Source organism: Muscardinus avellanarius (genome assembly GCF_963383645.1).
Source record: "Muscardinus avellanarius genome assembly, chromosome: 4".
Classification (NCBI taxonomy): domain Eukaryota; kingdom Metazoa; phylum Chordata; class Mammalia; order Rodentia; family Gliridae; genus Muscardinus; species Muscardinus avellanarius.
Window position 1 is genome coordinate 9,737,449 of NC_137789.1, and position 14,222 is coordinate 9,751,670.

The 14,222-nt window shown below is 47.6% G+C and overlaps 1 protein-coding gene across 1 annotated transcript in view; it reads right to left on the reverse strand.

Moving 5' to 3' along the window:
- TG (thyroglobulin) overlaps positions 1-14,222 on the reverse strand; it is a gene marked incomplete at both ends in the record, with an annotated part of 221,122 nt that overhangs the window by 80,916 nt on the left and 125,984 nt on the right. The window contains one exon of the mRNA XM_080694713.1: positions 7,947-8,149. Coding sequence (XP_080550839.1) covers positions 7,947-8,149 — 203 coding nt within the window. The remainder of the gene's footprint in view (positions 1-7,946; positions 8,150-14,222) is intronic.

Below are 14,222 nucleotides of genomic sequence, written 5' to 3' on the forward strand. Positions count from 1 at the left end.
ACACTCTTGCAAGGAAGTGCCCGGGACCACACTCCAATCAATAGACCAGATGGTTGCAGAAGGTCCGGTCAGCGTGGTGGGACCTGGGCTGAGCTGCCCTCACCTGCACAGAGCGTGGAGACCTGTGGGTTGCTGTGCCTCCTCTCACTTGAAGGGACCCCTGCATAAACACTAGGCTGAAGGAAGGGCTCATCATCTCTTACTAGGGGGAGCTGTTGGCATTCTCCTGGACCAATGCCACGTGGGCAGAAGTGGGGTGGCCTCTGTGGTTCCCAGAAGAGAAGAAGAGCAGAGGGGAGGGAAGGTGGGAGACAGGCAGCCAGCCGGTGAGGATCCTGCTGCAGACCCCTCTGTGACTCACTGTCCCCTGCTTCAGAGGGTTCTGGGGAGAGGGGCACGTGCACACGCAGTGCTGCTGGCCACGCGCATTCTCTAGGCATGAGCTCATGCTGCTGGTGGTATGTGCGTCTGTGTTTCTGTGACTTTCTGTATCACCAGACTCCAGGGTATTTATATAAGGGGTTTCGTGGTTTCCTCAACAATTGCCCAAGGCTTTTCCAAGGAGACCAGGTGACATGTGAGAGGCCTCTGTGGACAGAGACTCCTGCCACCAGGCAGGGCACCTCCAGTTCTCCAGGTCTGCTCAGCAGCTTCTGCTGTTCTCTTCCGTTTTGAACAATGTGACTAAAACATTTGGGGGGACACTTGGGGAATTTCTAAGTGGGAAGCATTACACTTTGCTCAATCATGTATTTATTCCTGATTAAAGTAAACTTAATAAATATTTAACCCTGGGAATGGAGAGCTTCCAGTTTGAGAAGAGTGGAAGGTTCTCTCAGGAGCTGTGTGGGTTTCAGGTTTTCATGAAAGCAACACCTGGAGGACAGGAGTGGAAGAGGCCCAGAGAAGACCCGCTGGCTAGTGGCTTCCTGAGGGTAGCCAGAGTGGGCCCAGCGTTGAGGGCTCTCAGCACACTAGAAGGTGGTGTGGGGCTCAAGGGAGCATGCCAGTTCTTCAGACCCTTAAAGAAACCATGTTTAGCCAGGCATGGTGTTGCATGCTTGTAATCCCCGTGCTTGGGGGGCAGAAACAGGAGGATCGCGCTGGTTCGAAGCCACCCTTGCTGGCTTATTTTCCTGTTTCCAAATAAAAACATTAAATAGGTCTGGGAGTGTAGCTCAGAGGTAGAAGGGTTTCCAGGAACCCCAGTACCACCAAAAAGTAAAAAATAAAAAAACATGTCTGCATTGAGTTGTAAGGCCTGAGCTCTGCATTCTTCTAAGAATGTCTTTCTAGAAATATTGCTTGTGCCCCTAGGAAATAGAACCTGCTCTGGGTGCTGGTGAAAAGCAGGGCCCAGCTGTGGGGAGCCTGAGGTCATTCGCCAATGGGTTATTTTGTGAGGATGGAGCAGGGAGCTGCAGAAGGCTCTTCAGAGGGACTGGAGGAAAGGCTTCCCTGTGTAGGTGACATTTGCACAGAGGCCTGAAAGAGGAGCCACTCACAGCCACGTAAAGCTCTCGGAAGCCAGCGAGGGCAAAGAACAACAGAGAAAGTCCTGCAGGCAGAGGCACCCAGGGAGGGGCAGGACAAGGCCCAGAGTACTGAGAAGGACAGCCCCTTGAGAGGGAGCAGGGGTGCAGGCCTGTGGGCTCTGGAGGGGAAGCTGGGGCTTCGGCCACTCTGGGTAGCAATCTAAGATCTAAGCAGGAATGGTGATACTCTTTGTATGTTTGAAAGCTCACCTGGCTGTTGCGTGAAGGATGAACTTCTAATATCCCGGTATGTGCTGTTTACTTGAAGCCTACTTAGCTTGATTTTTTTAAAGGGTTCTTTTTTTTTCTTTGTCTTTTTTTGGAACCGGAGATCGAACCCAGAGCACTGCACCTGCAAAGCAGGCGCTTTGCCACTGAGCTATATCCTGGCCCCACTTGAAGCATGCTTAGAGAGGATTTGAAAATAAAACCATGGAAAATTGTTCATGGGAAACAAATGAAGAAGAGAAAAACCTGTGTTACATGTGGCAGCAAAATGCAGTCTCAACTGCAAATAAATTATACAAGGACAAAGAGCCATGGCGAAACAAAAGTGAACGGTTGAGAGGATGCTGGCCACCTGTGTTAATCCACTAATATGTCGTCAAATTGTACTAAGAAAGTATTAGGGGACAAATGGGTAAAACAGTCATTCCATTCGGAGATTTCAATACACAACCTCCCAGAAACTACTAGACTACTAGACTAAACATAAGTCAACAGAGAGGTGCATGGGTTTTGATAACACCATATGCCTTTCCTGCTAATAAACATGAGCCCAGGAGATCACAGAGGAAGCTGTCACGCATGTCAGGGACTTAGAATTCTCCTACTTCTTGCTCAACCATCACAAGGCAGCAAAATTGGAAACCAATTTGCAAATGGATGGATAAAAATTCTATGGAGCTAAAGGCTGAAAAAAATTATTTCTGTTAAGAAGAAAATACCGCAAGAATAATAAGGTTCCTAGAAATAAACGACATCTTGCTGCTCTGCAGAATTTCTAGGACACAGCTGACAAAATCGTGAGAGAGGATTTTATTGCTTAAAATACAGTGCATTGATTGGAAAACATAGAAGGAGGAGAAGGAATGAGGTCCTCTTCCGATTCAAGAGCTCAGAGAATGTGGCCTAGGCGAGGAAACATGAGACAGAGGATGATGATGATAAGGGGAGACGTCAGTGACTTTGAGCTTTAAAAATACAGCCATCGAGATGATTTCAAAAGCCAGAACATTGTCTAAATGGTAAGATGAATATGAAAGTCCAAACCATGAACTGGGATGATCAGGAAAGACAAAGAAGGAGGACAAAAAGCAATCGAATGCAGAACTGCAAGAGGGAACATGGTCCTCTGTAAGAAAGCCTGGGATAGCCAGGGTGCCCCCCCCGCCGCTGCCTCTGGAGCCCAGACTCAGCCTTGCAGATGAGGACCGAGCTCCAGCCATGGCAGAGAAATGTCTAGAAGCAACCCTAGCCCTAAGTAGTGAAGAGAAATCTGGCATTTAAACCCTTAAGAGGAATCCAGTTGGCAAGAAGGAAGAAAAGTTTCTAATTCGGCAGACTGCTCCGGTGGTGGGTCTCTCTGGTGCAGGTCCTGAGCATTTTCTTTCAATGGAGGCAGAAGGAGGCCTGTCACTGTTAGCAGAGGAGGAGGTGACTTCATAGAAAACCCAACAAAACCAAAATCAAAGCGTTATATGTGAGAAGAGAGCTCGGTGAATCCTCAAATTAACCCAGTCCCCTACACCAGGTTTTACAAACTAAAGAAAATGCAGAAGAGAACAAGACACCATTCACAATGACAATCAAATTATAGCATATATAGAAAATTCCCAATCCTTACAGAAAACTTTTATGTAATAATATTCAAAATTCAATGAAAAGACCGAAGAAACATAACTACTAGGTTCATGGTTATGGTATTGACCTGTTTCATGGATACAAGGCTTAACATGAGAAAAATGTAGGTTTCCCCCCAAATTAGCAAATTCCATAAAAGTATACCCAAAACCAAGGGTAATATTAGGAAAACCCCTCAATAATCTTATTCTAAAATGTATATGAAGCATCAAAGCCCAAGACTAGCTCAGCCTACTTTTGATAAGACCAGCCCAGGGTCATCGGCCACACCATGAGATACACAGCCAAGTGACGGGAAGCAGCACCAGGGCCCACCCTGCCCTGCCCCATCATCCAACACGCCCTCTCCTGTCATCCTACTGAGCTCAGGCCTACACCTCAGTGCCACCCTGAACAGGGCCAAGGCGCTATGCTAAGTGCCCCAGTAACACTGAAAGAATGAAACTCATGAAAGGCGTCAAACAACCAGCTGAAGCAGAACTGTAATCAGGTATGCTAAAAAAATAAACAGGTTCAATAAGGCAGAATTCCTTAAATCTGTTAAATAGAAGTCTTATCTCTGAAGCACAATTCCCCCTGTTTTGAGAGCTGGGAAAGCTTGGAGACACAGTTTCAGCTGAGGCCTGAAGGATGGAAGGGCCCTTCCAGTGGACACCAAACTTCTTGACCATAGACCAGAGAATGTATATTGTTCAGCCTTAGAAATGAAGGAGGGTGTGGCACTCCTAGGAGCAGTGATTGCCAAGGAGCCTGCAGAGAATTCTTATAGGAACCGAGCAGGGAAATCCCAGGAAAATTTAGCTTGAGGCCAATTCATGAGGCCAGGAGCTCGCTCAGAGGAAATCAGAACTGGGGCAGTATGGCAGCACAGTAGAAGGCCTTATTCCTGGATCCTGGTAATCACAGGGCACACGCCCTCCTGTCTTCTCTCCAAGCTGACCTGGAGCTGCAGACACAGAGAGCACCTTTGTAGCAAGTGGCCCCTCTTCCTCCAACCTGGCCAAGACAGGGGAGATGTCCTGGGGCTGGCTTTGGTTGCAGGTGCCTTACCTTGGCACAGGAAGGGAGAGATTTGGACTTCTTGGGCTCCTATGGTTTGCAGAAAACTTTGCAAACCTTATGCCATGACAGCTTCACCAGACCTCAGGGGACAGAATGAATCATACTGATTTTAAGGAAGAGCGCAGAGTGAAGGTTTTCATTCAGGACCAGGCTCTGAATGCAAAGCTACCTGATTCTTGGTTCAGGTTCATTCTCTCACTCCTTGTGATCACAAGGGAACTTCAGATTTCTGGAGAAGAAGCCTCCAAGAGTGAGAAAACGGGACTTGGCTTTAGCTTCTTTGCCGTGTGTTCTTTGGCAGGTCCTCTCTGGGCTTCAAAAGTCTTAACTCAAGACTAAAAAGAAGGAGACCCTCTCTGGGCTTCAGAAAAAAAGAAAAGAGACCCCATACCAATCAGTGTGAAAGATCTGAAATAAGATATTGAGGGTACTTTGTGGTCCCAAATGTGTTAAACAAATTTAGGTTATTATTTATTGTCACAGGAGTTTCTCCTGACCAAAGTGTCAACAATCGAGCCCCAAGATTTGCAGAGAGACTTAAGATTTTACCCAAGAATAATTCACCACCTCACATTCCTTCCCCAGACATCCCTTGGTAAAGAACAGATTTAAGAATTTCTAATATCTTCAAGTATTTCAGTTCTCTTGATTCCAAATAATTTCACATGCATCCCAAGGACTTCTGGGAGCAGTTGTAAAAGCTGCTTCCAAGTGAGTAAAACAGATGGAAGGTTTATTTTTAAATACACTGCCATTTGTTAAAACAGATTAGCTTTTGAAATTCCCCAAACACCTAAGCCCTCAAAAAGAAAAATCTGCCTTCTGGGCCTGTTGGAAGGTATGAGGGTGTCTTCTGGGTCCTAACAGGTGTCATATTGCTGGGAAAGCCTTGGAGAAATTCCCCCAGCATCCAATCAAGGCTGGACACTCTGCCTTCACTGCCAGGAGCTGGGAGATGTTTGTACTCAAACCTCCTGACACTAGCATGGACCAATTTCAGAGGGACAGAGGAAAGAAAACTGGAACGAAGGTACAAGAAAGGTTTGGAGAGAGGAGTGTGGCCAGTTGTAGGCTCAGCCCCTGAGCATGCCCTCAGCACCCTCCCCCTGCTCGCCAGGAAGCTCCTGTTTGCCCATGGGTGCCAGGGGCCCTGTAATAAGCAGGGCACCTAGATCCTGCTCCCTTGCAGTTCCGTCTTGTGAAGGTGCAGACTGGAGATGAAGCAGTTAGTCACGGGTGGAAATCATGAAGGCTACTGCACAGGAAAAGTTCTGGCCTCACAACCCTTACAAAAGGTCTAGGCTGAAAATTCTAGAAGGCTTTCCTAAGAGACAAATGGGACAGCTGAAAAGGATCATGGGAGAAAGGTGTTGCATACAGAGGCAACTGCCTATACAGGGACACCAGGGCAGGGGAGGAGTCCGGAGAGCATGAAGGCCCCGAGGCTGACACAAAGAGATGGGTGGCGGATGGTGAGCTCTCTCTTGGGGATGGTGACGGTGCTGATCTAGGCTCAGCTATGTCCAGTGTCCCTTCTGCTTCCTTATTATGATGAAAGGTTAGGATCCAGGGAAGGCTGGGCAAGGCTGGGGTGCAGTTGTGTGGTCTATGAATTGCTAGCAGGTCGAGGTGGGGTTCAGCCCATGGTGTTGGTCTTACCAGCTCTCCACCTTTCCTTAACTCAGGTCACTGTGTGGTTTCCTAACTGCTTTCTCAGCCTCCGTCATTGTCCCTTTTAAATTCATTCTCCACCTAGTTTCAAAGAAGGTCCTCCTTGAGGACAGCTTGAGCATATTTCGCACATGCTCAAAAAGCCTCTAACAGGGCAGCCATGCTCACGGAAGTGCTATCCACACTAGCCTATGGCAGAATCACCCTCGGTGCCTATTAACAGATGAATGGATGGATAAACAAAATGGAATCTATCCACACAATGACACATTGCTCAGCCTTGGAAGGAAGAAATTATGACACATACCACAACATGGATAGACCTTGGAGACATTATGTTAAGCGTAATAAGCCTGAAACACAAAAACAAATCTTGTGTCAGTCCACTAATATGGAGTCCCTAGAATAGGCAAATTCACAAAGATAGAGAGTAGAACAGTGGTTCCAAGCTACCGAAGGATGGGGAGACTAGAGAGTTGGTGGATAATGGGTACAGAGTTTCTGTTCAGGGTAATAAGAAAATAGATAGTGGTGATGTTTATGCAGCATTGGGAATGTCCTTAATGGCACTAAATCAGACTCTTAAAAATGATTAAAATCATAAATTAAAACAAACATATAAACAAAGAAATGGATATATAAATGTACAGCCCTTTGAGCTCCCTATACTCAGGATGAAGCCTGAGCTGTCTGGGGCTGCTCGGTTCTCTCTGCCTCGACACCTCTGCCCACAGGACTCTCCCAAGCTCCTGCCAGGCCTCTGCTTCTAGTCCTGCCTGTATAGCCTTCAATGCTCAGCTCAAATGCTCTCTCTTTGGGGGAAGCATTGCTCCGTGTGTCCTGCTTTCTCTATGCTTCTTGGGGACTTCTGTCTAACCTGCCCTATTATCCTCTTTTAAATATGTGTTTTACGTATTTGTCAACCATGCCCAAGTGACTACGAACCTCCTGTGAACTAAGACGTGTTATTATCATGGCATGTCCAGCATTTCACACAGTACCTGTGGCACAGATTGGATTCCAGGCAAAATTAGAATCCAGAGACAGAAAAATAGACATCAGAGCTTCTACTGTGAACAACCAGGTTATTTTTTCCATCATCAATATTACTGCATAAGCAGTAGTATCATTCTGACCACTGCTACCATCATTATCTTCTCCATCAATACCATCACCATCATCATCTTCACCATCACCATTATCAATATACTCATCATCATTACCATCACTATTGTCATCACCATCATCATCATCACTACCATAGTCATCACTATCATCATTATCACTATCATCATCATCATCTTCACCATCGCCATTATCATTATCTTCATCATCATCATCCCTCTCATCACCATCATCACCAGTACCATCATCTCATCATCACCATCATCACCAACATTATCAACATCAGCACCACCACTATCATCATCATCATCATCATCATCATCATCATCATCATCATCATCATCATCGCCATCATCATCACATCATTACCTTCTGCCCATTAGGTGGAATCCTTAGTAAATAATCTTATTCTTGGGCTCTTTTCATTAACAAGGACACTAAATCCCAAGAATGCTCTCCCAGGAAACTGATATGCTTGACCATCTAGAATTGTTAAAATTTTGGACACAAGTGGGGAGCAGTCAAGGAGTTCTTTAGCATCCTGGATCCACCTACACCTGGAAAGATGGCTATAATAGGATCTGTACAGGGCACAAAGGATAAGAGCATAGCAAGCAACTGATGCCAACTGGCCTGAAGAAGCAGAAAAGAGTGCCTGAGAACAGACTGAAGGTAGCTCACTTCACTCACCATCAGCAGAGCCCTCTGGAAGAGCCTGGAGCCAGTGGTGCTGGTCATGAGAAGATGGATGCTGGCCACATCAGCCCCACCACGGTCTGCTGCCAGGGTCACACACTGCGGGTCCCCACCAAATGCTCCGATGTAGGTCTGCACCCAGGTCAGAGCTGCCACCTGGTCCAGAAGCCCCCAGTTACCAGTGACCTCGCCAGACCCTGCAGAAAAGAGGAATGCCATTTACCCTTTGTGATTTTGCAACTTTGGATTTAACAATTGTGGTGCTGTCTACACCAAGCATGTGTCTCCTCCGGAGGCCCTGGGTCCTCATCCCCCAAGTCAGGACTATGAATTCCAAATTTTGTGAGAGGCAGGGAGAAGAATGTGGGCTTCAGAGTCAGACACACCCTGCCTTGACTTCTAGCCCTAGCCTTTGCTAAGAGAACTTAAACACCTGTGCCTCTCTGAGTCTCAGCTAGGTGAAAAAGAGCAGTTGCCGGGATGGCTACTATAATTAGAGGCAACACACACTCTGCTCCGTTACAACCCCTGCCTTGGCCCATCTGGAAGGAAGAGCCAGCTGCAAGTGCTCCGTCTAAAAGTCCAGCCCTGCCCACTGCCTCACCCCAACGTCCTTCAAGAGAATGCAACTGAGATGTTGTTGCCTGTCTTCTCTATAGATTTCAATAATTATATGTTCAAGACCCAGAACTATTTTCTTTTCTGTGAGTGTGGTACTGAGAAATGAATCCAGGGGGATTCTACTTCTGAGATACACCCTTGGCCCTTTTATTTATTTTGAAACAAGGTCTCGCTAAGTTACCATGCTCTTGCCTCAAACCTGAGACCCTCCTGTCCTAGCCTCCCAAGTACTGGGATTACAGGTGTGCATCACCACACCCAGTGATCATTGTCTTGATAAAATGATTTAAACATAAAGAAGTGTAGCAAAAATATACTCTAACTTTTTAGGACACTACATGCTCCCGTCTTCCCGGTTGTCCTGTGAATTCAATAGCCCCTCACTGTCAATCTCCTCCAGGAACTCACACTCCCTTAGCAAACCTCAAATCACTAGACCTCATTCAGGTCTCATTTGAGGCTCATACATTCCTTTCTGACTGCCTCAGAAATCTCATCAGATTCCCTGGCTTCCTTTAACACCTACATGCAAAAAATTTCAGCACATATACATCTGCAGCCTGACCTTCCCTGAGCACCACCCCTCACAGTTCACAAAGCATCACAGTTATGATTAACAGGATTCAGTATCAAGCAAGCAACTCGAGAAGACCCCATATTCCTAAATAAAACAAGTAGAAAAATATAGGAAAAAACCTTGCCTCATTGTCCAGCCTGGCTTTCACAAAGCCGAAAAGAAAAGCAGCTGGAAGCGATCTAACAATACAATCATTCTCCAGCTGCAGAAGCTTTCAGAGTTTCTTCCTGTGCTTTCTACATCCTGGATCTGGTGAAGCCACTGGCACTGTGCGATCCTCACTGCTGGCTTTTCTAAATTGCTTGAATGTTCCATTGGTCAGGATGATCGTGTCTGTTTCTTCTGAGGTCTTGGGCAGTGCAGGAGAGCAGGGTGCAGACTGAGCAGCACCAAACCCTACTCATTCAGAGAAGTGACATCCAGAGCCTGCCTGGCTGTGACAATGAGGAGCATCAGTCTCTGACTCTCCCTTGCCATGTCAGCCATGTCATCATGCCATGCATGATAAATAGTGACATCCTGGAGTCTACAGAATCCTAGAGATTGGGGTGGGGTTGTTTGAAAGGCCCCTCATCACAGGCAAGAGGTGGGCTTCCCCTGGTGCTGAGCACTGCCAAGGGCAGAGAGGCAAGACCCAACCTGGGGGCAGCAAGCAAATGGGGTGTGATGTCACCTGGGCCAGCCCTTTTCTCTTCTAGAGCAGAGACACACACTTGTGGACAGGCTTTGCTTAGATGTACAACGTAAGACCAAGTTGAGACTCAAATTTCAATTCACAGCCCAATTCATCAAACATTTGTTGAAATACTTATGATGGGTATTAAGATACTAAATGCCCTACGTATGGAGCCCTTTCCTCAGAAGGATTTTGTAGCCATCTCATTGCTCCTGTGCCCCCTGGACTTCTGGCTCTTCGGAGCTTCTGGGACGTGTCCTTGGCCTGTCAGCTCATCATGGACTCGCAACTCTGCCCAGGGCTGCTCATCATGTTCTGTTCCCTGCAATGTCTGTGGCTGAGCCTCAGGACCCTGCCCCAGTCCCCATTTCACCCAAGTATCATCATCATCACCATCATCACCACCACCATCATCATCATCACCATCATCATCATCATCATCACCATCATCATCATTATCAACATCAACATTCTCTCTCTCTCTCTCTCTCTCTCTCTCTCTCTCTCACACACACACACACACACACACACACACACACACACACACACACAATGTCAAGCTGAGGTGCAATCCTACTTAGTCCCTGGGCAGGACCCAGAGAGGGCTGCTCTTACTGCCTCCAGCCTGGTAGAAAGATTAATGAGCAGAGCTGACTCTGTACCTCCAAGCCACCCCCGCTCTGGTCAGAACACAGATCATTGTTTTCTTTCTGTCTGATTGGCTCTTCCCTGCTCATGCAATTTCTTCAACAACTGACAGTCCATTAGCCAGACCCATCTTGTCAACGGACTTCTAGAGAGGGCAGCAGGCCAGTGCTGTCCCCAATTTGGCTGTACCGCTTACCAGAGGTGTGGGCTCTGGGCAAGTAAGTTACTTTATGCCTGGGACTTTGATTCTCCCCATCTGTAAAATGAGCACATGATATTATATGCCTCATTTCCTTGTTATGATGATTACATTAGCTGGGGATGGAACCCAGGGGCATTCTACCTCCAAGCTACACCATATTTCTTTCTTTCTTTCTTTCTTTCTTTCTTTCTTTCTTTCTTTTTTGGTGCTGGTACTGGGCTTTCTACCTCCGGGCTATACTCCCAGACCTTTTGTATATTTTATTTGGAAACAGGGTCTCACTAGGTTGCTGAAAGCCTCACTAAGTAGCTGAGGCTGGCTTCGAACCTGGGCGATCCTCCTGTCTCAGCCTCCCAAGCACGGGGATTATAAGCGTGCGCCACCACACCCAGCTATACCATATTTCTATTTATTTATTTATTTATTTATTTATTTATTTATTTATTTATTTTGAAACAGGGTCTCACTAAGTTGCAGAAAGCCTTACTAAGTAGCTGAGGCTGGCCACGAACCTGCAATCCTCCTGTCTCAGCCTTCCACGTACTGGGCTTAGAAGCATGTGCCACTGTGCCTGGCTTACATTAGCTGTTTATTTTACAGGCAACAGAATTGTGCTTGACAGGAAGCATAATAGATTTTTTCCTTAAATAAAATAAATAAGTTTTGGTCTAAACATGATCACACTGATGCCTTCAGTAGGAGCCTCGTTTTCAGTAGCAGAAACAGTGCCTATGCAGGGGTAGCCACTGGGGCTGGGCTCTGTGTCTGTTTTTCTGGTTAGAGAGGACAGCAGACCACCCCTGAAGGCCCTCAAGTCCCAGGATCAATGACATCATGGTGATGTGTGGTTACTTTGGCAGCCTGGCCTTCTGTCAGGTCCCTGACTAAATCACATTTCCTTTGCTTCCCAGGCCTGCGAGCTGGGTGTCCACCGTCTCCCCCTTGTCCCTGCTCTCCACCATCCCAGATCTCCTGCTTTGGCAGAAGATAAAGACAGTCACTGGATGCAGAGGCCCCTGTATGCCCCTCTGTAGGGTCCAGATAGAAGGAAACAGCCTCTACAGCTCACTTCCAGCCTCCTCCTTCCCTGTCTAGATTCTCATTTTAACAGAGAACAAGACTCCCTGTAGAACCTGGGCCAGCCTGAGCTTTTCTCTGCAGAGACAGAAATACGTCTGGTGGCCTCAGGACTGGCAGGGCCTTCAGTTTTTATCCTTTGTCCATCACTTTTAGAAAGTGCCTCTGCCAGAGGAGACTGGGGCTCCTGAAGGATCACTTTCTCTCTGAACTACCCCCCAGCAGACTCTGTACCCATTATTATATGAGGTGACAAACTGGGGAAGCTGGACTCAAGGAAGGACAGGGGTGCTGCTGCCACTACTGTGATCAGGAGGCGGCCTGAAGCCTGGTGAGGCCCGGGAAATGATGCAAACATAGTCCTACTGGGAAAGAGCCCCTGGCTAGCCAGGAAAAGAAATGGGGAGCGAACACACAAGACCTTCACCAGGTGCCAGGCAACGTCCCTCACTGCTCTTACAGGCACTCATCTCCTGAGAGACACCAGCAGGACTTAGCGCACATCCAGACATCCTGCAATCAGATGCAGAGGGATGGAACAGCTCCAGAACCTGGTCCTGCTCAGATGTAAAGCTCTTGCTCCCTGCAGGACCCTCTGGCTGGTGGAGCCCAGCGCTCAGAGTGACCCAGCTCTTTCCAGCCCTACAGTTCTCAGCTGCAATTTCAATGATGTCCGATGGCAAAAGGGAGAAATGAATAGGTGAAGCACGAGGAAGCTGAGGACAATAAAACCATTCTGTCGGGGGCTGTAATAGTGGACGTAGCCTCATATATTTGGCAAAACCTGTACAGTGTCCATCTCAGAGACTGAGCCCTATGGTGTGTACTTTAGTGGATACAAGGTATCACTATCAGTTCATTGCCTCTCACAAATGCTTCGTCAAGCTGAGAGCAGAGAGAGAGAGAGAGAATGCTGCGTACTTCTGTTCAATTACTCTGTACACTGTTCTAAAGAATAAATGTCATTCTTAAGTGGAGAAGAGGACTGTTGTCCCTGTCTCACAGGTTTATGGGGGTGATGAGCTGAGATGGAAGGCCTGCTCCCTCCCCCTTGCTCCTTTAGAAGGCCTACAGCTGCTTCTCTCTGGCCTCCAGAGCCCTGTCACTGTCTTCTGTCTGGAAGGCAGGACAGGCCCCACCTGCACCAGGAGCTCACATCTGCATCACAGCTTGTGAGTGCTCGGTGCTGGGTCAGCCTGCTCAGCTTCCTGGTTGGTCTGATGAGGATCCTACTCTCTGCTCCCTCCCTAGGGTGAAAAGCACAGGCAGGAGACCTGAAAACTCAGGAATGTGGCCTTTGAAGAGGCCTAGTGAACAAGGAAAGTGAGGCCCAGTGAATTCAAGTTGGATCGGGGAGCACAGAGCTGAGCATGAAATGAAATAATCTGTACAGAATACGTTGGAAGGGGAGGTGCTGGGTGAGTGTGACCTTCCCTCTCTTGCTCATAGTTTTCGCTTTGAGCAAAATGGCAGGCAGCATTGGTGCAGATCAGGAATTAGAGGGGTTTGAGTATTCTGGAAGCTTCCATCGCCTCACCTCCCGCAGCCCATGTTGGCTGCCAAGATGAGTCCTCCTCTCCATAACCACAGGGATTCTCAACAAGATCACACTCCCAGAATCACAGTCCCCCGACCCCTCAGGGACAGACAACACATGGAAACTCGCTCTTTTCTGTCTAGAAATGCCCTAAGCAAAGCCAGTGATGTCTGGGAAAAGCTGCCTGGGGCCAGCTTCGTCCAGCCAGGCTCTAAATTTCACCTGTCCCAGAAGGGACCAGAGCCACAGGCTCTGGCTGTGTCTGAGGACAGCAAGCCCAGTCAAGAGTGTTTCCTCTTTAAAGAATAAAATGACTCACATGGGAGTAAATCTTTATACTCCCCCAAATCTTTCTGAAAGCCTCAGTTACTATACTCATTTCTCACTATCACCCTGGGCACAGAGAACGGAGAGGCAAGAGGGAGCAGGCCATGCACCCCAGTAGGCCCCAGCCTACCTGCTCCCCCAGAGGGAGATCTGAAATCTACTTTCCCTCCGCATCCCCCCCACTGGCACCGGGCCATTTTGCCCTAACTTTATGTCCCTTTCATAGGCCAAGATTCTAGGCCAAGCCTGGAATCTTCTTAATGGCTCCAGAGGTCTCATGTCACACGGTCCATCCAGCCCACTCTCCTCCGCATCACTGCCCAAGCTGGGTGCCCACCATACACACACAGTCTGTGCAATCCATCTTTCCAGCTCTTTTTCCTTCTACTTGCCTGTCCAGATTTAGCACATAAGATATTCAAGGACTTAAAGAAGATCCTTGGGAAATAAGAGGTGAAGCTCAGCCCTATCCTGAGGGCTCACAAAGCCCAGTACCATCTCCAAAACCCTCTCATGTGTATCATCTTGCTTGAGTCTCCCAGTAACTTTGGAAGTTGTCCATCTCCCAATCTACAGAGGAGAAAACTAAGACTGGAAGGAAGAAA